This window comes from Ambystoma mexicanum, chromosome 12, assembly GCF_040938575.1.
Source record: "Ambystoma mexicanum isolate Mex_15411 chromosome 12, UKY_AmexF1_1, whole genome shotgun sequence".
NCBI classification, from domain to species: Eukaryota; Metazoa; Chordata; class Amphibia; order Caudata; family Ambystomatidae; genus Ambystoma; species Ambystoma mexicanum.
Window position 1 is genome coordinate 575,570,319 of NC_090936.1, and position 22,728 is coordinate 575,593,046.

At 45.6% G+C, this 22,728-nt stretch overlaps 1 protein-coding gene across 1 annotated transcript in view; it reads right to left on the minus strand.

Moving 5' to 3' along the window:
- LOC138513804 (zinc finger protein 692-like) overlaps window positions 1–22,728 on the minus strand; it is a 529,021-nt gene that overhangs the window by 173,016 nt on the left and 333,277 nt on the right. Inside the window, exon 9 of the mRNA XM_069628903.1 lies at window positions 2,360–2,474. Coding sequence (XP_069485004.1) covers window positions 2,360–2,474 — 115 coding nt within the window. The remainder of the gene's footprint in view (window positions 1–2,359; window positions 2,475–22,728) is intronic.

Consider the following 22,728-nt stretch of genomic DNA (forward strand, 5'->3'; position numbering starts at 1 on the left):
CTTACACTCTTTATCAGGGGGTTCTTCCGATGAAACGAGTGGTGGACCTGCCCTTTTCCTTGTTGTGGTAACTAACAGTGAATCTGGTTTTAATTGACCTCTTATGTAGAGGGGGTCTGATGGGGCAGGGCGGAACATCTTCTCAATTTTGGGGTTTACTGCCTGCGTGAGGTTATGGGTTTCTAGAGAGGGTTGAATCCTTCTTTGTACAAATTTTAATAGTGGTATAAATTGGGTTACAGCTTTTATGTTGCCCAATATGTCCTCGACAAAGTCTTTGTCGATCTCTGTTTCCTGTGTTTGAATTTGAAAATGCTCTGCTGCCTTTAGCAGCACGTCATTGAATTGAAGTTGGTTGAACACTGGCGAATCCGCCACCGGCAGTTCTACATGATCTGGAGAGGGCAAGACGTTGACTTCTTCATCGTCATCAAAATAATGATCTAAGTCCCCTAGATTATCTTGATCCTCAGAATCTGCATTGGGGTCATAGAGATCAAATTGCTCTGGGTTCTGCTGAGGGGTGTCCTGAAAGGTGTCTGGCCGGGCTCTTTTTGCCGAGTGTTGATACATTGTTGCCCCGGTAGCTGGTGGTGTGTTCTGAAGATTACCTATAGATTGAGGGTTTTTCTCAAACAAATCAGCCATAAAGGACATACGTCTCATCACTCTGTCTATAGCCTCAGCAGACCACTGTGAGGAACTTGAGATAGTGACTGGAGTAGGGGGCAGTTCTGGTGTTGGCTGCTTTTTGTGTTTCATAGTTGCAGTCATAGGACCCTCCCCCTGGGAAACACGGTCTTCCTCCCTATGGGATGCACCCTCTTTCTCCCTATTTGATGTACCCACTTTTTCCCTATGTAGTTTGTGGCTCTTCAAAGTATGGTGTTTCGAAGTCCACCCTTGAAGCAGTGTTTCAGGGACATGTTTCTTGACTAAGTGCAACAATTTCAAAGTCTGCAGGTGTTTTGCCGTTTTCGATGTTACAGAGGATTGTCGTCTTTTGGTGGATGAGTGAGCCGAAGCCACGTCTTATTGACGCTCGGTCTTCAACGGCAGTATTGGACACAGTGTCCGAGTAAGATTAATCTTTCGACCTTGGGGAACTGTCGTGCGGTGAGCGTGATCGCAAATGCCCGGAGCACAGGGAGCTAGTGGACCTTCCCCTTGACGTCATGTGTGGCCATGAAGATGGTGTTGTTGCGACTTCTTGCCTTGGGTTGTGCGTTTTGTGTGGGATGACATGTCCGTGCTAATGCCACCAGGTGTCGCCCCTGTAACAGTCTTTTGGGGACGGGGGCTTGCAAGTGGGAATCCGAAGGTTCCCTATCGCCTTCGTCGTACAAAAAGAGACCGATGCTGCTGTTGCTTGAAGCACCCTCCACGTCTATGGCGGCCTCGGTCTGCATGGCATGGTGGGCCCAGCGCTTTGTCTTTCGGTCCTTTAGGGTCTTGGGTCTAAAAAGCTTACAAGCTTTACAATGACCCTTGTTGTGATCCCTCGGAAGGCAGCGGTTGCACACCTGTTGCAAGTCCTTCCAGGGACATTTTTTGTTACAACTGGGACAGAATTTAAAGGGTGTATTTTCCACAATTGGAAGGGCAGCCTGGCAATTAGAAATGGGAGAAGGGAAAAATGCATTCTCTTAGTAGGCTAAGATGTGTATCCCCCCTCCCCATTCTCCCTACTGTCTGGGCCGAAGCCCTGAGCGGGCTTCCAAAGTCATAGGATCATCGAGGCAGGTCTTTCGCCCGACGATATTTGTCCACGAAAACCGCTGTCAAAGTAATTGTCGAGGAGCGGCTTCAAAAAGGACAGAGAGAACTAGCTCTAATTTCTTGGCAAATAAATGGCGTTTGCTGAAAGGGAGCTCTGTGTTTAGCATCCGACAATGATGGCAGAAGGAAAAAAACAATCCGAGAGACCTCGACGCGTGAAGGACCATGGGTACAGTGGATGTCGCACTAGGGATAGTATTACTGGCACGCCCTGTCGACGTCCCTTTTCAAGTTTTGAAAACAACAACTGTAATACTCTGCAGCTTCCACTAGATGTCGACCTATGCAAAGCATGTGATCTCAGCAGATTCCACAAGCCTCAGAAATAAATAAATAAATAATATATATATATATTCATATTCTGTCTGCATATCAATTAATACAAGTTCTCTCTGCTGCAATAGGAGAAGGGAGCTGTGCATGTCTAACCAACCACTACTTCAGGTAGTGTCTCCAAGGGTTCACATTAGTGTTGTACTGTACTATGGCTATTCATTACTATCACGTGAAGTGGTAATGTTTCACAGTCCTGCATAATGTTTTTGAATGCTGCAGCGACATGGCATGACATGATACTCACCACTGTGTTTCTTCTCATGCTCCTTCAGATGCTTCTTAAAGCTGAAAGATTTTCCACAGCTGGGCTCAGAGCAGGTGAAGGTGAACTGGTTTACATGCTGGTACTTTTTGTGGTGCTGGTTACAAAGAAGAATATTGAATATGTATTACTCGGTTTCAGAAAGGCCCTCTAAAAGCAGTACCCAAAGTTAACTGTGTATGACAATAACCTGATATTTCTGTACTCCTGGAATCAAGACCAGAAACTCTGCACAAGTAGAGAAAAATCTGTTCTGCTGACGTTATCAATGGTACATGCAAGTACCTTCACGGTAAGGCTTTTGCAGCTTATTTTTATGGCACAGTGCAATGCTTGCTGATTGCCATTGTTCTGTGCCAGTCTTGGCAACTCCTTTGTCGGTTCCCATACTTTGCTAAAAGCAACAAAGAGCAGCAAAGAAAGGTGTATTGCTTTAGTGCAGTCACTGCAGTACTACAATACCATTTTGATGGCCTGAGTGAGTGCAGGTATCCTTCTGCAGTCAAAGGGGTGCTTGTCAAGGAATGCTGGAAGAGCCACTGGACAGATAAGGACAAAACACATTGGGACATTTATCATGAATTTATGATTGGTACACAACATCACTGTATGCTTGTGAAACCTGTGAAAAAGCTAATTGATAGCGGTCACCCTTCTCACCAAGGCCAAAGAAAGCTGTTTTCCATTAAACAAATTTGAGATTTGTTGTGCTTATCAGCCAAAAGGGGTGGCCCATTGTTAAGACAGAATTCATATTTTGGGGATTATAGAGCCACTTTTTATGGCCCCTAAACATTATGGTTTTCCCTCCTATTTTTGGGTCTTTGACCTATTCTTGATGTCCAGAGGAACTTCAAATCCCTCTGCCATTTCAACCCGTTCTCATTCTTTTAGAGTACATGGTCCTGGATCACCCATAAGGGTCCCCCATCCCACTGGTGCTTATGGTGCTTCCTAAGCACCCCAATGTGTGCACTAGAGAGATTCTGTAACTCTATATTGGTTTTATGGAGTAGACTGTTGACAGCTGTAGTTTAGTTTTATCTTCAACAAGGGGTGCAAGCCATTTCACTACATTAGTAGCATAATGTACCTTTTTGGAAGACATTGGAGTGCCCATATATTTTCTCTGACATTTTCTTGCTCTTGAGAAACACATAAAATAGCTGTTCTGTCCGAGTGAACTCTGTGTGAGCTCACATGGGAGCCTTTCTATTGGTGTTTACTGGTTTAGATCAGTATCCCTGGGCTCTGCCTCTCACATTGTGTGGGGGTGGCCTGGGCTGAATGGCAGTCATAAAGGCCACGCAGAATGGCTGGCCACCTGAACCCTTTTTCCTTAGCTCCCACTTGCAATTGGTCAGCTGGCTTTAGCCAGTCCCCAAGTAGTAGTACTTAAGGGTTCTCACAGTTATTCATACAGATCCACTTGCACCTGATGGGGAGCAGGTGTTAGTGTATCTAGGTCATCTGGCCTAAGCCCCACCCACCTGGCACCTTCCAGGTTGCCACTGTTTAACCCCCATTTAGCAAGCCCTGCCCACCTGGTGCCTTCCTGGTTGATGCTCTTTTTCCCTGCTTAAGGAGCCCTCCAGCCTCTTTTCCTTTGCAGTTGGGGAGCATGTGCAAGTGGATCTAGGTCACCTGGCCTAAGCCCCGGCCACCTGGCCCCTTCCAGGTTGCCGCTCTCCCCCCCTCACTTAGCAAGCCCCGCCCACGTGGTGCCTTCAAGGATGCCGTTCTTTTTCCCTACTTAAGGAGCCTTACAGACTCTTCTCCTTTGCAGATGGGTAGCAGGCGCAAGTCGATTTAGGTCACCTGGCCTAAGCCTCGCCCACCTGGCGCCGTCCAGGTTGCCGCTATTTTTCCCCCACTTAGCAAGCCCTGCCCACCTGGTACCTTCCTGGTTGCTGCTCTTTTTCCCTGCTTAAGGAGCCCTTCAGCCTCTTTTCCTTTGCAGATGGGGAGCATGTGCAAGTGGATCTAGGTCACCTGGCCTAAGCCCCACCCACCTTGCGCCTTCCAGGTTGCCGCCGCCCCCCCCCCCCACTTAGCAAGCCCCGCCCATGTGGTGCCTTCCAGGATGCCGTTCTTTTTCCCTACTTAAGGAGCTTTACAGCCTCTTCTCCTTTGCAGATAGGTAGCAGGTGCAAGTGGATTTAGGTCACCTGGCCTAAGCCTCGCCCACCTGGCGCCGTCCAGGTTGCCGCTATTTTTCCCCCACTTAGCAAGCCGCGCCCACCGGGTGCCTTCCTGGTTGCGGCTCTTTTTCCCCTACTTAAGGAGCCCTCCAGCCTCTTTTCCTTTGCAGATGGGGAACATGTGCAAGTGGATCTAGGTCACCTGGCCTAAGCCCCGCCCACCTGGCACCTTCCAGGTTGCTGCTTTCCCTCCCCACTTAGCAAGCCCCGCCCACCTGGTGCCTTCCAGGTTGCCGCTCTTTTCCCCACTTAGCAAGCCTCGCCCACTTGGTGCCTTCCTGGTTGTTGCTCTTTTTCCCCACTTAGCAAGCCCCGCCCACTTGGTGCCTTCCTGGTTGCTGCTCTTTTTCCCTACTTAAGGAGCCCTCCAGCCTTTTTTACTTTGCAGATGGGGAGCAGGTGCAAGTGGATCTAGGTCACCTGGCCTAAGCACCACCCACCTTCCTAGCTCTGCCTCTTCCTTCCTGCTCTTAACTCTTAGATCAAGGGCGTCTCTCGCAGCCACTGCTTTTTCTCACTGTGCCTTTCACAGATGGGAAATATCCATTTGCATATCAGTCTTTGTCCTGCCCAGGGGCAGTCCAGCACCGAAATACAATGGCAATTCCAACCTGAACGAGAGTACCACCAGCAACCCCATACACATGTTTCACCCTTGTTGGGGATCATCAGTGAGGTGAGGCTGATGCCTCTCTAAGCACAGTGAGAGGGAGACCACGTCTGGTTGCCCCCAGGAGACCTAGGGTTACCAATCCCAGGTTCCTTGAAATTTGGTTTGCAAAGGTAGCGGGCGCCCCTCTCTCGATAGAACAAGGCTTGATAACCTGTTCAGTGGTTATTAACCACTTGAGAGTTCGCAGCCACAATTTCTGTTCGGACCAGGAGGACCCAGAGCCCGAACCCCTGCTCAGACAGCGGGTAAGCATGCACCAACATGTGTTTACTCCTTCTGTTCCCACAGGCCCTCCCCACCCCCTTTGGTCCCCATGTGATGTTCCCTTGTGCCCCCCCCACCTCTTCTCGCACACAGGTGTTGCCTGTTCTGCTTGATTCTTCTACCCTGCTCCCCCCTCCCTCCCTCTCCACCCTACTTCGGCAGGAGTCTGTCCTGACGCATTCTGGTTTGACCATCACCGTCTTGTGGCCAATGCTGGACTTGACTTTTATGGAGTTCATTGTTTCACAGTGTGTCACCCCTTCTCAACTCTCATGGTGGACTTCCTTTGCATCTTGTACTCATGGTGACCCTGAATCATGCCGTTCCCATCTTCATCTTGTATCCTGGCTTGCAACATTATGTGTTACTACTGATTTCTGCAATTGAATTTGCTCTCCGCTCTTGCTTCTCCACTCTTTTTGACTGCTTACCCTCTGTTCTATCCTCCTCTCCCTTTCTACCTTTTCCTATCTCCTCCTCTACTCCCCTTACTTTCTTCTATGCACTTAGTATGATAGTCGCTTGTTTTGTTCCTCCCATCCCTTTCTGCACCCCTCACCCTTACCTCTCCCTCACCTTTTGTTTTTCTCCAGCTCTACCATAAATATTGTCAGCCCTAGTATGGTAGTCGCCTGTCCGTTTCCATTTCCTTCCCACTCTCCCCCTTCCTTCCTTATCTATGTCTTAGCACTTGCATTACCTAAAATGTCATCAGGCCGAGTACGATAGTTAATTTCACATCCTTACTGTTCATGGCCTATAAGAATGTCATTGTGTTTTCCCTTGTTCTCTCCCTTGCCTTGAAGCGCTTTGAAATACATTGTGTATAGGCGCTATATCAATAAACTATCATATCTAATCATATATATCATACTCGCTTTTCAGTGGATGTGAAGGAAGCAGGTTTAGTTAACTAATGGAGAATTTCCTTCCATTGCTACATTTTAAGGCCCTCATCTGACTATTCCCCCTGGATGTAGTGGCTCAGGCACATTCTGTGCTACAGTTTTCTGCTGTCAGAAGTCCAGGCGGCTTCTTGAGTTCTATGTCGACTCCACTTCAGTGCTGAGTCAGGCCTTCTGTGCTGGGACAGTTTCCCGGCAGTATTACTGCAGCTTCCCACCATTTACCATGATGGTCTCCTGCCTGAGAGCAGGTAGATGCTGGGACTTGAACGGGCCATGGGACACCACTACCATGCCTAATTTTTCCTATTTATTCTGGCCTGGGTCACTTCCGCCATCTTCTCCACAGTGGGACAGTCTTCCGTGGCTGTGCCACCCACCTTTGTCCACCAAACCACCAGACTACTCTTTGCCAGGTTCCCTGGTCTTCCTCGCTGGTATTTTCAATGCTGGCTTTTGGGGCTCCTTTATGGGAAGGACTTTTATTCTTCCTTTTTGCTGTCGGGTCTTCGTTAGCGCAGGGATCAAGCTCCTGGGTACTGAACCCTTGTAATGCGCACCTTGGAAAAAAGACCTGTATTAGTTTCATGCTGCTGGAGCAGTTTTTCTCGAAACCACTACTTACCCTCTGGTTCCTGGGATGGGCACTAATGCAAAGTACTTACCCTCAGGGGTCCCTCTAGTCCAGGGTAAAAGCTTTTCAGAAGCAGGCCTTTGCTGCATTTCCCATTGCATAACATTGGGGTCTTCCTGCTTTGCTGCATCCTCTCTCCTAGGGCTCCTGGTTTTCAAACCAACCTCTGGATCTCTTCATTAACTGTGAAAGGCCACTGTATCTAATGTTGGTGACCATGCAACTATCTTTACCAGAAGCAAATTGTAATGGCAACTGTGTCTAAAATGTACCTGGATTTTTTGAAGGTCTGTGGATGTGGTCTTGAATTGTTTTCCAACCTCTAGCACTGTCTTTGACTGTAGTATGTACACTTGTATTATTTAAATACTATGCCGTAGAGACCCAGAAGTAATGCAGATTGTTGGTATTCGCCTTAAGAACCTATATATTTTCAGATGTTAAAAGGTCTGGCTCCCTTTTCTCCTCTCCCCCACCCACTTTGTATTTATATGTTATACGTCTACCAACAGGTAGCAGACTAACAAAATAAAACTGGAGTTGGTTGTGTAGCTGATGTATGTGCTGTGCTGGTAAGTAATATAGTAATTAAAACATGATATTTAACTGTTTGTTAGAATGTCTGGTTCTCTGTTCAAGCCCCTCACCATTGCTACAGGTTGTGTGTAGAATTTAAGAGAATGGACCCATATTTAAGCATACAGGTGAGGACAGTTATCAAAGACATTTGCTGTTTTTATAATACACTGTGTATTTTTATACTGTGTGGATTATGCTTGAGTACTTATTTGACCGGATAGAGGTCTATATGTGCAACATAATGTCAGAGATGGCCTAAAGAACACACCAACTCTCCAAGACAGTTCAAGGGCTTTTATTCTCAGAATAGTAAAGGGGCTTGCTAAGGGCTGTCCCGCTCTAGCTCCTCTAGTGAAGGCCAATACCTCAGTGACCCAGGCGTCCCTCCACCCTGGGTTTGTCACTAGAGATTGGTAAGACGTGCATGCTAAAGAGCTGCCTAGCGAAAGATGATGTCCTAAAGGAGATCGCCTTACCTATCAAAAACTCACTCTGGGAACAATCTAGCTGGTCCCTGTTAAGATGGATTTCTAAAATCTGGCCTGGGGGACAGATTTCAGGAGGCCACCCTAGTTACAGTGAACAGGGGAACTCAGAGGTTAGCCAAACTCAATCAAGGTAAGCGTGGAGAGTGGTCAATGTTTACTTTCAGGGTTAAGTGAGTGGAGAGCGGGTCAAGGCTTAGTGTCAGTTTTAAGTGAGTAGAGTCAGGGGTCCACACTGAGTTCATACAGTGAAGCACACAATAATACCTCTTAGGTAAGTACAAAAATACTCTGTTTCATATAGGCCCAAAAGACACTAGAAAAATGAAACACGCAAGTAGTATTATCACACAACACTCAGTTATCAAACATATATACAGCCTCCTGAGGTTTGTAGAACTGCAAACAATAACTTATTCAACACAAAGAAAGTAAGCAGTGATGCAGTAAGGAAAACTAGTCTACAAAAAGACTGTCATAACATTAGAAGTCCAATGCTTTTGTTGAATGGGGCCTTGTGCCCAAATGTCATCAAGCTTCTCAGGAGAGGGGACACATGTAGGAAGGGTTCCTGTGGCGGTGAAAAATGTTCCAGAAGAATTCTATACAATATTACAGGTAAGTACAATTATTTTCCAATCCTTTAGAACAGCTTTTAGAACAAGCGTTCGAAAAGCAATGGAACAGAATAAACCAAAGTTGGATCCAATAGAAGATGCCTAAGAGCTGTGGGTGCAGAAATGATTCCAGTTGGTTCCAGGAGCGTAGTGCAAACCTTTTCGACAAAGAAATGTAGCAGGCATCAGTGCAGGCCTCTTGAAGACACTCTACCAGATGGAGGAAGGCTGGTTCCAGCAACAGTGACTGCACACGGCCGACGGTAGGTGTCCCTCCAGTCATGGTTGAAGGAGACATTACAGCACAGGATCACTTGATGCTGGGAAGCTGAAACTTGGCAGGAAGGCAACTTGTTTCACGAGCTGGCGACCACCAAAGTGCCGGACGGAAACGCGAAACAGTGATGCTTCAGTCGAGTTAGCCCACTGAAGAGCTGGCGGTCCACCGTGTGGTCCGGGGACAATTCTGAGGGCTCTGGACAGCTGGATCTCGATAAGGCGTTGAGACTGGTTGGTCCCACCAGTCCTAAGGTTGAAGCACTGCAAAGGGCCTTTGCAGATCAGGTAGTCCAGCATCGCATCACCAGGCCAAACGCAGGAAGGAATGCCAGCCCTCTTCGGGAGTCGTCCACAGATATTTAGTTGTCTGCTCTTCTACACAGGATACTTTGCTCCAATGCTGATCTGAAGAAATGGCTACAGGAGTCCTCTTCTTATCCTAAATCCTAGTTGGAAGCAAGAGCCAGCCGACGAATGCTAAGGCTCTGAACCATTCAAACAGCCAGCAGGGATCCAATCGGGTACCACTGTAGGTGTCACTCATGCACACTCCCCACCCACTTCCAGGGCCCACACACAAATTACATGCATTAGCCATCGAAAGCAGAAGATTTCTTGGGCAAATGTATGACTATATAAAAGGAATTTCCTGACCTGAGAAGGCAGGAAGTAGGCCATGAAACAATATGGCCAAAGAACAAGTGTAAAATCTCTTGGCATGGCCATTTCGGAGCACTAGCCATGTTTAGTAGCCAGAAGCTGTAAACATGAATGTGCAAAATGAAGGTGCTGCAAAAATGGTAAAAATGTAACTGCTGCCACCAGCTTGTCTTTAGGCACATATACAAGTAACTAAAAATCTCAAGTGTAAAAGACAACAGTGATGCAAACATATCACCATTGCGCTGCATTGCAAGATGCTGTGTGCACTGTTAAAAAGTAACCAGAACAGGTAAAAAGACAAAAGTGAAACAGTTCCCCAGTACTAATAGTCTGAAGACTTGATAGGTTTCCCCATAACAAAATGAGCAAAACGCCAGGGAAGTGTAAAAAGTAAACAAATCAGGACAGGTTCAAAAACAAAAAGCAAAAGGTTTGGGTGTCCATAGAATATGGAGGTAAAGTTGCCTAAAAAAGAATTCGTTCCCAACTGTCCCCTTTGTAAAGTCCCCAATGCAATACAATGTGAGTGAGGTTTGTGCCTTCCAGACACTCAGACATCACTTGGTCTCATTCGACTGCACTCTGATGTTTTCCTCCCTGTGTGGCTCTGGCTATCTCCCTTTCCTGCTCCTACTCTCCAGTCTACTACTCCACCCACTGTCTCTCCCTCCTTTTTTTCTACTACTCACCTATACCCTTCGATCTTGCTATCAACAACTCTCTCCCATCTCCACACCACTACTCTGCACCACTTCTACTCTACCCTTTCCGCACTACTACTCTCCCTTTTCTGCACTAATATCCTCTCTGCACCACTGCTTCCCTCTATGCACTATTCTCTCCTATCCGTACTACTACTCTTCTCCACCACACCACTACTACTGTCCTACTCTCCAAACCACTCTCCTCCCTATACACTACTACGCTTGCCTTCCCTACACTACTCTTCCTTCTCCTCACCACACCACCACTACTGCTTTCACTCCACCATCAGCACCAACCTCGGTATGAGGCCCATTGTGTCAAAAAGAGCTCCCAGGAAGATGCAACATTGACAGTTTGCAATAACGACTTTTTAGAATTAAGGGAGAACCTTAAGAAGGTTAGTTTATCGATTGTCGATTCCTGCATGGAACAGAGTGGCATGCTCTAACCATTCAGCCAGGTACGGGTAGGCATGATGATCTTTTCTTCGCAAGTGAGCTGTGTAACAGATCGCCTCAAGAATTCCACAACTTGATTAGGTTGTTTCGAGATTGTATTAACTTTCACAACTTGGTTAAGACTGGAATGCAGGAGGGTCAGACTAAAAGTCAACCTCTGTCTAGTCCTCAACCTCTTGTGGGCTTTCTCCACCCAGGCTCAAGCATCCCTACTCCCCAGCAGGTTGTAAGAGAGCACAAGTGAAAGTTAAAACATCCTGTCTATCTTTACCCTGGACTTCGAATGAGTGCCTAAAGGAAGCAGTCTTCTTGATCTCGCTCCTTCCAAGAATGACTAATGGCAACCTGCTCTGATGTTCAACAAGACAATGATGGTCAAATTGTGCCTTCTATCGTGCACACTTTAGTTCGCTCTTAATCTCCTCTCCCTTTTCTTCCTCTTTCCTACTCTTCCGCCTTCTCTCGTCTCCCCTCTACTCCTATTATCGCCTCTTTCCCCTCTTTCACTATTACTACTCCCATTTGTCTCAGTTGCTTCTCCCTCTGGTCTTCCTCATCCTTCTCCATACACTTGCTCACTCATCTCTGTTCTCTGTTTACCACTCTCCCCCGTATTCCCTCTCTCCCTCCTATTCGACGACCTCTGCCATCTAAGCCATCTCCTCACTTGTCGGCCCTTATTACCACTCTCTATTTCACTAACTTTTCCCCCATTCTCTCACATCCTCATTCCTATTTTCCACTTACCTTTCAGTCTCTCTGGCCTTCCACACCCTTCTCCCTTATCTGTCCATCTTCCCTGCCCCTCCATTGGTTCTCAGTCGCCTCCTTGCTCCCCGTCTCCCTCCTACTACTGCATCCTACTCTAGAACCTCTGCCTCTACATCCGTCTCGTCCCCCTTCTGTCCTCACTTTCACTCATTTTCTCTCTCTGCACCAATCTCTTTCTACACCCCTCTACGCTTATACTCTACACCCATCTATCACCTGTTCCAGCACTCACTCCAAAAGCCACTCAACTCGCTCATGCTTATTAACAATCTTTCACAAACACATTACCTCACCTGCACACTATTTCCTAAACTCCAACACATTTTCAGCACACTGCTCTACCTTCAGTCCTTTAACCGGTCTCTCAGTCCATCACCTCTTCTAACCTCACCCGAACACCTTTCATACATCCCTGGGAACGCAGATCTTTTATACCCGAGCCTTTCTTTTTGGCCACTTCCTCCCCCTTCCCATTAGTCCCTGCTTGCACCTGACCTCTCAAGCCAATCTTTCTTTCTTCCATTCCCAAAGGGCTGGATTACAGTGGTCCATACATTTATTTTAAAACCTCTCGGCCTGCCCTGTTTCCCCTCATAATCATCTGTAGGGCTGTCACGGCAGAGTCCCACTTTTGCTGGCCGCTTGCATCATGCTCATGCAGTACATGGAAGCCGATGTCTTTGTTGGTAATCTGGAAGCGATCAGGGGAGTGAGACATGGATTTGGCATTGGTGTTTCTGCTCATGAAGTTTTCCGTTAGGGATAAAGTGCATTTGGGAGCTGGTGGTATGGCAAGAAACGGAAAGGAATTCCAGACAGATTTAAGGCTGAAAGGCATGATGAGACAGTAGTGCCAAGGAAACCAGTATGCTGGGCACAATTAGAGGGTTCAGGGACAGAACCTTCCTAACTTCCTCACCACACCCCTGGGATAGGATTGGCTCTATCATATGCCATGGTCTGCGGCCTACTCCAGGTTGGGAGGGATCAGTGCCGCTCGATAGGTTCAGGTCCATGGCCCTGACACAGCTGCTTCTGCTGTGAGGTACTTGGTGATTCTCCTGGGAGCCAGCATGAGGCGCAGGGAAGAAGCACTAATTGGTAATGTTGGCACTGTACAACAAATCGCAGAAACTTTGTAGTGGATGAGTATGGGGAAGTAGGAGCCTGTAAATCTAGGGAGGCCAAGGTATTGATGTGTGGACATTGGAGTAAGATCCTCTGCATAGCTACCACCTGAGCATTGCTTCCTGAGGATTTTGTTTAGATAAAGGACCAATCTTGAATGCAACCTTCACAGCGGCAAGAACAGCATTCAACCATTTGCTAAAATTTGCCAAATTTTGAAAAGATCCTCTGCATGAAAGCAAAATATCATCTATGTACTGCATCAATTTCCTTCCACCATTTTGGCAAATTACAGATGACATGTCAATTCAAACCATCCCATATATATATTTGCATAAGACAGGAGGCATCAAGTTCCCATTGAAGTCCCACACAACAGTTAAACGTTTATGGAGTATTAAAAATACTCCTGCTGTATTCCCCTTTGTTTTTAAAGTCATCTTACCCTTGCTCCGAATATCCATAGCCACCTCTTTCAGGACATGTGGCTAGAAATGATATGTAGGTCAAACTGGTATTATATTCCCTGTCATACATGACAAGGGCTTCAGCAGCTTTTCCAGTGGTGAAAGCTTCCAACAGGTTCCCTTCTCTGTCAGGTGGAACAGAGAAGACTGGTTAGAAAAATGCTTTTGTGCTACTGCATATACGTTAAAGTCAGGGTTAAGCTGGGTACACAGGCATTTCAGCAATGTGTCAGGAGGCTTGCATTTCTTGTCCATCCTGTCCATCTGCCAGAAAAGGAGAAAGTGTTCTTAATGGCATTTAAGTCATTCTCCGAAATGACAAGGATGGAGGTGATTTAACAGCTTTGTGCAGATCTCAGAGTGGAAGCATTTTTCTTCTGGGGTTGAGAACATTTCTGCTGCCTTAGGAATGGTTCCATAAACCGTACCAATTTCGTTGGGCAGCAGGTTTTCTGGTAGGTACACATGCAGCTCGTCATCTGCCACCATGTAATCATCTTAATCATCCGATAGTAAAAAAAAGTGTAGGCAAGGTGTTGACTGCTTTATCCGCGACTGTACTTCCCTATGGGAAGTTCTGCCTTGAGGAGGCAGATGAGCCCAAAGAGCGATATGTTCTCGGGAACAGCTTAGTAATCTATGATATTCAGTAGTATGTGAATAAGTCTATGACCTGGTAGTTGTTGCAAAATAAGGCTCTGTAGGTGATGTAAACAGTATGGGAAGTATGTGAAACACGCTGCTGTTCAACTCCGACATTAGGATGGAAATAATACCATCTGATAAGTGAGCATTTGGGCCTGCTGGATGAAGGGGTGGACTTGGTGAAGTCTGATGCTTTGAAGGAGCTGGTGCAACATAAAAGTATTCTTACATGTCATCCTCATGAAATATGGCCTTCTGTACCCTCAACTCCAGAAGTATCTAGTAGTCTAGAATCTCTTGTGGGAGCACTTCACTCATCTCCGGGAGTATAGGCTGCTGATATGGGACCAGAGATAAGACTTCTTGCTTAATGCATGAAAGTGAATGTGGCAACAGATGTTGCTTACTTGATACAGAGTGGGCAGTCAAGAGGCATCAGTGATGAGTAGAGGGATGGCTGTCGACAGTTCACTCATAGTCTAGGTGGATGTACTGTTGACGGTGACATGACCTCAACAGACTTTGTGACAGTCCACTAGGTTGCTGACTAGGTCTGTATTGACGAGTGGCAGATTGATGGGACCATGGACTAAGTCTTCATCAATGAGTGGCTCACAGAGCTGGCCATCTGTGGTGTGGCTAATGGTGCTTTTGCAAAAGCGGGGGCTGATGAGCGGGTCACTGAACGTGTCCTGGGCATCAACGGCTGCCCTGCTATTGATGGTTTTGCTTTTAGCTATGAGGCTTTGGTCGCTGATAAAAGCCTCACCGTTATGAGGAGGTAGCCACAATGGTGGCAATGGAAGCTGCTGAGGCGACTGTGGGCTTATGGGAGGGCACATGAGGCTCCTTAGATACCTGGGTTGGGTCTAAACCCTTCAGCATTTCCTTTTTTTTCATGGCTCTTTCTTGGTCACAAGATCTGGCTCTTTTAGTGGTTCATGTTTTCATTGCAAATCTTTCTGGTCTAGAAGTGGCAGTTCGGACAGCGATCATGCCAGGCTACCAAGCTCCTGTGCCTGTCCTTCATGGCTTTAGTAGAGATTTATTGGCCAATCTCACAATCATCCATTGTGTGGTCTGAGTAAAGCCGGTAAAAGCACTCATGACTCATCAATGTAAGCCTTTTACAAGACACATAGATTTGACTTTGCCCTGATGGCACATGACTCCGCAACAAAACCAGGACAGAGGCTTTAGACACTATACACAAGAGGCCCATGGGCTTGCCCTCACTGTGAAGCATAATGTGAGAGATTCAAACTGTCCCAAACCACTCAAAAGGTTTTAATTAAGCAAACATCAAAGGAAGATACAGATATCCAAGGGCTCCCACTCACACTATGCTCTAAAGAATCTAAAGATGTCCTCTGGGGCATAGTTTAGAACTACCTACCTCATTCCGTGGGATAGATAATTACCTAAATGAGGTATATATCAGTAACGTGAAACCAGTGTTGTGTTTATAATGCTAATGATTTGTTATTTTTATAGCGCTTTCATAAAAGTGCTGTACATAGAAAATATTTACATACATTTATCATCCCAACCAAAGTTGGTACTCATTTATCGACCTCAGAAGGATGAAAGGCTGAGTTAGCCTTGCCAGGATTCGAACCTGCGACCTGCAGATATCAAACGGATCGCTGCAGCGAGCGATCAACCCGCTGAGCTATCTTACTGGCATATGTAAAACTCCTGACAGAGAACATTCAACAGCATGTGAATCCCTCAAAGATCCAATGCTGGAGAACATTGGGCTTCCCTTCAATTTGAAATTGCAATCTCTACCATTGACCTTTGGGAAGTCACTACTTTACAACTACATTTTCATCACTGAATCCTTCATGTATAAAGAGGTTATTTTTGTTACCATATTTTGTGGACATTCCTTTATTGTGTAGCATGGTGTGGCAGTGCGGGGGAAGGGGGGAAAATAGGAAAAAACACTCAGCAAAACACTGGTAGCTTCCAACGGGACCGCCACGCCTAGTGCCTAGTGCATAAACCTGTGGCTGCCATGAAGGTGAAAGAACTGGGAGAGCTCTGCTAAACCAGGCAAATGAAGACAGTTGGCATGACCACGGATGATTGCTTTCTCCAATCAGGCGATCCCAAAATGGCAGAGTTGTAGCAGTGGGTGGGAAAGAAGGCCCTGAGGACACCTCACGCCCCTATTCTACCTACTTCACACTCCAGTATCACAGACAGATGCTTTGTGAATGAGGGAGCAGGAACTGGACCTCTCGAAAGATGAGCTCACTGAGAAGCAACTGGCAGGACAATTAGAAAGGGACTGGCTGGCCCTTGAAAGGCTGAGCTGGAAGTGAATAACCAAGCTTATCAGATGGAATTGGGAGCGACGGAACCCATCAAATACACAAGACCATCTTGTGAAAAAATTGGTTAAACTCAAACTTAATATTTGAAAAGTTTCAGGCTCCAAAAGAAAGAAAGGGTGCACGTTCTTAGACCTAGGTGAATTGCGCCATGAGAAGACTGAATGGGTGGCTAAAGGGTAACAAAGAGAATTTGTATGATGGGCTTTACAACCTCATCTTGTTGGAGCACATTTTGTATTTTTGTCCCATGTACTCAAATGAGCACCATGGTGACTCAAAGGTTTTGTATCCCAGGCAGCTAGCTGTGGGTGCAGACCAGTGGGTGCAGCATAGGGTGAGCCACAAGGGCAGGGGGCTCCTCAAAAGAAGGAGATGGTCAATGAAGCAACATCCTCTACAAACAGTCTCTGCTTCAGGCTCCCAAAGTAGTGGGAGTAAACCCCAGTGAGTTCGGCCCAGAAACCTTATAAATCCCTGACTGAGGGGGTCGGAGTGGTGCAATAAGAAAAGTCATTAACATTCCCAGATTCTGCTGGGATTGTCGAGAGTCTAACTACTGGAGTGTAAGGGCTGGGTCATGAAGGACTGAAGGCTGCAAGCCTTACCTTCCAAGCTGAGCAGGTGCCCCTAGTCATCCCATAGCTATAGCCAGCCTTCTTGGAGGCATGAGAATGCTATTCTGAAGTATTAGCGGAAATCCCAGCTAACACTGCTAATGCTCAGAGGTACTTCATGCATCGTCTTTTTAATGGCCAGAGGCCCTCTGTCTTGAGATACACTGGAAAGGGGGACTAACCTGTTGGTCAGACCCTCCCAGGAGGATCCAAGAGGCTGGAGGACATCCGGCTTGGAGCGAGAACGGCCCCTTTCCGGTCTGCAATCGGCAGACAGACCAGCGAGCTTCGCAAATGGAAACCAGGTGGAAACATGCCACTGAACCGAATGGATGTGTAAAGAGCCTCTGGCCACCCAGCCTTCATTGCTGCGGAGCTGCCAAATCCAGTGAGGAACCTATGTGAGAGAGAGAACACAAGAAATTGAACGGAGCAGTAGGAGCACTCCGAGCGGGCAGAGAAGACCCAGGAATGAACTAGGAGGTACTAGGGTTGTTGGGGAAGCAAGAAGGGTCCGGAAGCCCAAGAACTGGGGTCTGGGACTCGCTTACAAAATACATAGACTGCCTTAAGTAAATTGAGCAAAGAGAATACCTGGCAAGGTAGTGAAACAGGTAAATCAGCGGCAACCTGTAAGGAGTCAAGAAGGGTCTGGGACCCACCACTAAGGGAGAAGGAGATTGCTAACCTTCTTCTTCAGCACAGTACCTGGCAGGTTAGTGAACTAGGTCTGCCACGCAAAGCCTATACTATGAACTGTTAAGAAAGCACGAGAAGGGCCTGAGGAAGGGAGACATTCCCCCAGGAGTGGTGTTTTGAAAAGTAAGCCTAAAGTAAGAAAAGTAAGTATCCCGTGAAGAAAGGAATTCCCCTTGGTGCTGCAAACTGCATAATAAGACTGCGAAAAGGCCAGGGGAAGAGAGTCATTCCCCCTGGCATTGCAAACTGCATTTCAAAGTCTGAGCAAAGGCCTGGAGAAGGGAGTCATTCCCCCTATTGTTGTGAACATTGCGAGAAAGGCCAAAGGAAGCAAGTCATTCTCTTGAATTGGTAAGAAACCTGAGAAGGGATAGGGCAAGGGAATCATTTCCTCTGCTGTTGTGAACCTTTTGGAAGCCTGAGAAAAGGCATTGGGAAGGGAGTCACTCCCCCTGCTGTTGTGAACATAGTGAGAAAGGGCAAAGGTAGGGAGTCATTCTCTTAGCATCGCGAGAAACCTGAGAAAAGGCCAGTGGAAGAGAGTCATTACCCCTGGTGTTGTGCACATTGTGAGAGAGGCCAAGGGAAGGAAGTCATTCTCTCGGCACTAGAGTTTTGGAGTTGGAACATTACTTTATTTGTGAACTGAGACTTTTCAACCTGGAACTTTGTGTTGTACCATTGAAGGGGATTATAACCTGGGGAAGGGAGCCATTGCCTCAGGAAATAGTCCCTCCAGACTACTGGCCTGGTAGTCCAGCATCAAGAAAAATCAGCAATCTTATAGTTTAGTTAGAAGTGTAAGGGAAGGAAATTGGTTTTTGACAAGACGGTGGACTTTTGGTTACAGATATTCTGATGGATCCTTAGTATTTGGTTGAGGCAGGGAAACCCCTCTTAATAATAGGGTCATGTAGGGTTTTCCCTTTATTTTTTCATAAATAAAAGTCTTCAGCAACAATCATGCTACCTGTGTGTCGTCTCCTCCTTCCATGGCATAACCAAAGTTTACCTAGTGGATTTGTCCTTCTATGTTATATGGACAAAAGTTCGAGTCAAGACACATAGCAGGAATATTACAAGATCAGACTTGCAGACAGCTGAAGATGTGGCGTTGCTACATTGACGACGTGTTTATCATCTGCCGAGTGGTTGGCAGTGGTTGACCAGCAGTTACTGAGACACCCAGCGACCATTTTAAGTAAGAAATTTCTTTATCTTTATTTTTCACCGCATTCAGCAACACCAAGGCCAGGACAGATCACACAGATAGTGACCTCCCCCCTCTTGGTTGTTTGTTTCCTCCTCTGCCGGCGCCCCACGATTAATTTACAGAATTGGGCAGCACCTGTCTGGCCACGCAATTTATAGCATAGGTACTGTACGAAACACAAGTTTTACTGTAAGTACGAGCAATGTATGGCAGTTTTTGAGGAAACTGTAATTATTAGACAAAACACTGAGGCTTATGTCCTTACACTTTATTATAGGACATCACTTATGACGTGAGGCACCACAAGCAGGAGCACACACGCCAGGATCCATTCCAACCTACCGTTCCCCAGCACCTGGTATTCGAGAGGAGGTGAGTCGGTTCCACACAACTGAAGAACACAGTTGTTCATTTACCATGAAAAGGTTTTTCAATCAACAGAGATGACAATATAGTTTTTTTAATCTTTTTACTCTTCTAGAATTGAGGCTCTTTAGCCATCCCCCACCCCCCACTTTTTGTGTTATAAAGAGGAAACGCGGAATCAGCGATTGCTCTCCGTCCTGAAGAAGGTTTACCTAAATCACCAGATAAGGGGGCCCCCACCCTTACTGAGAGAACTCAACCGAAACATATGTCGACAACAGTTTTCTAAACCCCTGAATGTAAACAGAGGGTCACATTGTAAAATAACAAAGTGCTAAATTGACATTTGTTTGATTCCTTTTCTGTGATTTCAATGATCTATCACCAGTTTGTCCCAACATATTTGAACATGATAAATGTGTGCGAAAGTTGCGAATGAATGAATGAATGTTACATGGAGGGATGTGGTTTTTTGGTATATTGAGTTGAATTCGTCAAAAATGTCTTTACATTTTTGTGACTGTATTTATACAAATAAATATGATGCTATTATGATTTAAACAATATTTAGCGGTCATCTCTGGTCTAGTCGGCCCACCCTTCTTCTATTTTGTTCCAATTGCCTGGTGGGCCGTAGACGATAATCAGGCTTCTCTTATTTTTGCATATTTTGCTGGAAACCTGATCAGATACTCCAGTGAGACTGTTTAGGACATTTATCCAAATGCAATCATTTGTCTTATATTTTTTAAAGAGGTTTGTAGTTAGGACGCACTTCTCCCACTTTAAAACTCTACTTGTGCTCAAAGTTATGTCTAGACTTGAAACTGTTTTACGTGTGTATAAAGTGTCCCTTTTGGGCACACATTCTGCTTTTAGTATTCAGTGTTTAACTCATTTTTTGTAGAACTTATATGCACAAACATTTAACAAAGAATATATACTTTTACATTATATACTGCTTTGGCAATATTTTATTCAGTGTGGCTCTGTGTATGATCGGTACGTTACAACAGTACCCTCATCTGAAGCCAAAATGAGCGGTCATGTTTTACCATTACAAGTTTTGAATAACTTGCCGTAACCCACTGCACAAAAACTGAAGGTTGTCTTCTAGAACCGGTCACCCGAGTGCTTCTGAAAAACCTAACCACAATAGCACACAGGAGGAATTGCCACAAGCTTCATTAGTGGCCACTATGTTAGTCCCTGTTGGAGATTCCTTGTAGACTTCCTCACCAACCAGAATGAAGACAGAATAGCCTCTATTGCAATACGTGTCGACGATAATGTCTCAGTCCAAAGGTGTGAAGATTACCTCCTTTATAGTGGGCTGCCGGTTGACTCAGGGTGCCATTCGCATGTGACCTGGGATTTAAGGAAACTTTGGAGAGGTTATTTCTTCACTTTTAAAAGTTGTCCAAGTGGAGGGTCACTACGGGTGGCAAGTTAAATGTTCCCCTATGTCTACTTCCAATGGTGGGGGGGTTCCCGGTGAGTAGGAAGAGATTGACATCGTTGTTCTGACTGTCCCTCCTACATTCTCAAGGAACCAGTTAATTTTGATGCTTGTGGGCCATGCAAACAGTTACCATGAGGCACTGCAGATGAGGAATGTCACAGCTAAAGCAGTGGTAAAGTCTTCCCCCTGGATTTTTACCAGAGTAGAATTCCATAAAGAAGTTGTTTGATAGCAAATTCAAAAACCACCTGGTTGGAATGTGGGTGAACCTACATGTTATGAACTGCGGTACATCCACAGACCAATGGCCTAATGGAAAGCTTTAACAAGGTCTTTAAAAACATGATGGATGCTCTAGAGCATCACTTTGGGAAGAGGTGGGATGCACTCATACCATGCTTACTCTTTGACTACAGGGATGTGCCTCAAAAGAAGTGGGTTCAGTCATTATGAATTTTTGTTAGGATGATTTTTAGAACTACTACTACTACTACTAGCATTAAGACTTCGACTAAGGCGATCAGGGGCTTGTTGTAAAGTACAGTTACACGCACAACATTGTCAAATATTTGATTGTCCACATAGATAAGTATAAAAGTACACTTATTTATCAACATAGATGCATTAAGTCAAAATACTGAAAGGTAAGTTAAACAATACAAATACAATTCCAGTTTTGTCTCCACAATTGGACAGACACGGACAGACAGAAAAACAGAAACACACACAAAAGTTGAAGCTGGCAAAGAAGCATCCATGCAATCATGTACTTACTATATCTAGTGCCACACTATGATATGGTTACATGTGATTTTAACAAACTAAAAAACATAGAATGCATTTTTAACGAATCCAAAACAACGAAATAATATTGATTGTGTTTTCTTTTTTGGGGAGGGTGTTACTCCCCTTAAGGCCCCCCAGTTCCCCTTATTTAAAACTCCCTCCCCACCAGATTTAACCCCTCACCACACCCATATATATATATTTAATGCAATATTATTTCATTGTTTTTTGATTCGTTAAAATGTCATTCTTTGTTTTCAGTTTGTTAAAATCACTGCATACCCTATTAATGTACTGTAAACTGCGCTCACATGAAACTGCTTTGCATGGGTAGCATAGCTCAGTGGCAACATGCTCATCATGGAAGCAAGACGACAGAGCAACACAGGTTTGAATCCCAAGTCCGCGCTTAGAAACTGCTTTGGTATTAAGCGTGTTATAAAAAAACAATTACAATACAATTACAGGTGGGTTCATGCATTCTTTTCCAGATCAACATTTGGTTGACCCACTACCAATGATTAGACACGCACCTCTACTTCCAAAATCATATCAATCACAGCTTCAAACTTCTTGTAACTTTCTAGTCATTTGTTAATTTCTACCCTATTCCAGCTTCTTATTCTCCCACTTTCTCCCTCCGAGCCCAACCCATCAAATGGACCACGGTCTGGTTTACTCCAGGCAGGGGCACAATATGCCATTATATGGAAAAATACTTGGCACTGTAACAACCCTACAGTGGTGAGAGGCAAGTATGAATGCGTATTAACATAAGACAGTACAAGTCCACAATAGCTAAAGACAATCTCTAACCCAAGAACAAGTGTTCCACAGAGTACACATTAAGTAATCATGTTAAGGCTACTTTGTGGGGTGTTTCAAAGTTTCCCATAGGAAATAATCAGCTCAATGCGGTAAATAGTACTAAAGTCAGTGACCTAATTGGCAGGGCTATAAAAAGGAGGCTTCCTGCAAAGGAAAGGAGCATCTACCAAATCCAGTTGTTCATTTGTACCCTAGACATGATTCCTACTCCCAGGATCCACCACCATACGCAAGGCGCAGATGGTTGCTGGGAAGGACTTTACGCCCAATGCTCTCCAAAGAGGACCAGTGGTATTTCATAACAGATATGCAAACCACCCTCTCGTACTGAGATATGCAAATTCCGGTGCTGGGTGGCTCCCTAGGCCACCCAAGACGACAGGAAACATTTGAACTCTGGAAATCTGTAGATCTACTACCAGATGAGAGGTTCTCGACTATACTAGTGGTGGTTGATGTGTTTTCCAAGGCTGGGCCTTTTATTCCTATCAAGGGGGCTGCTACAGTTATGTCATTAGCACAGGCATTTTTGCAGAATATGGTGACACTTCAGAAATCACCTGACTC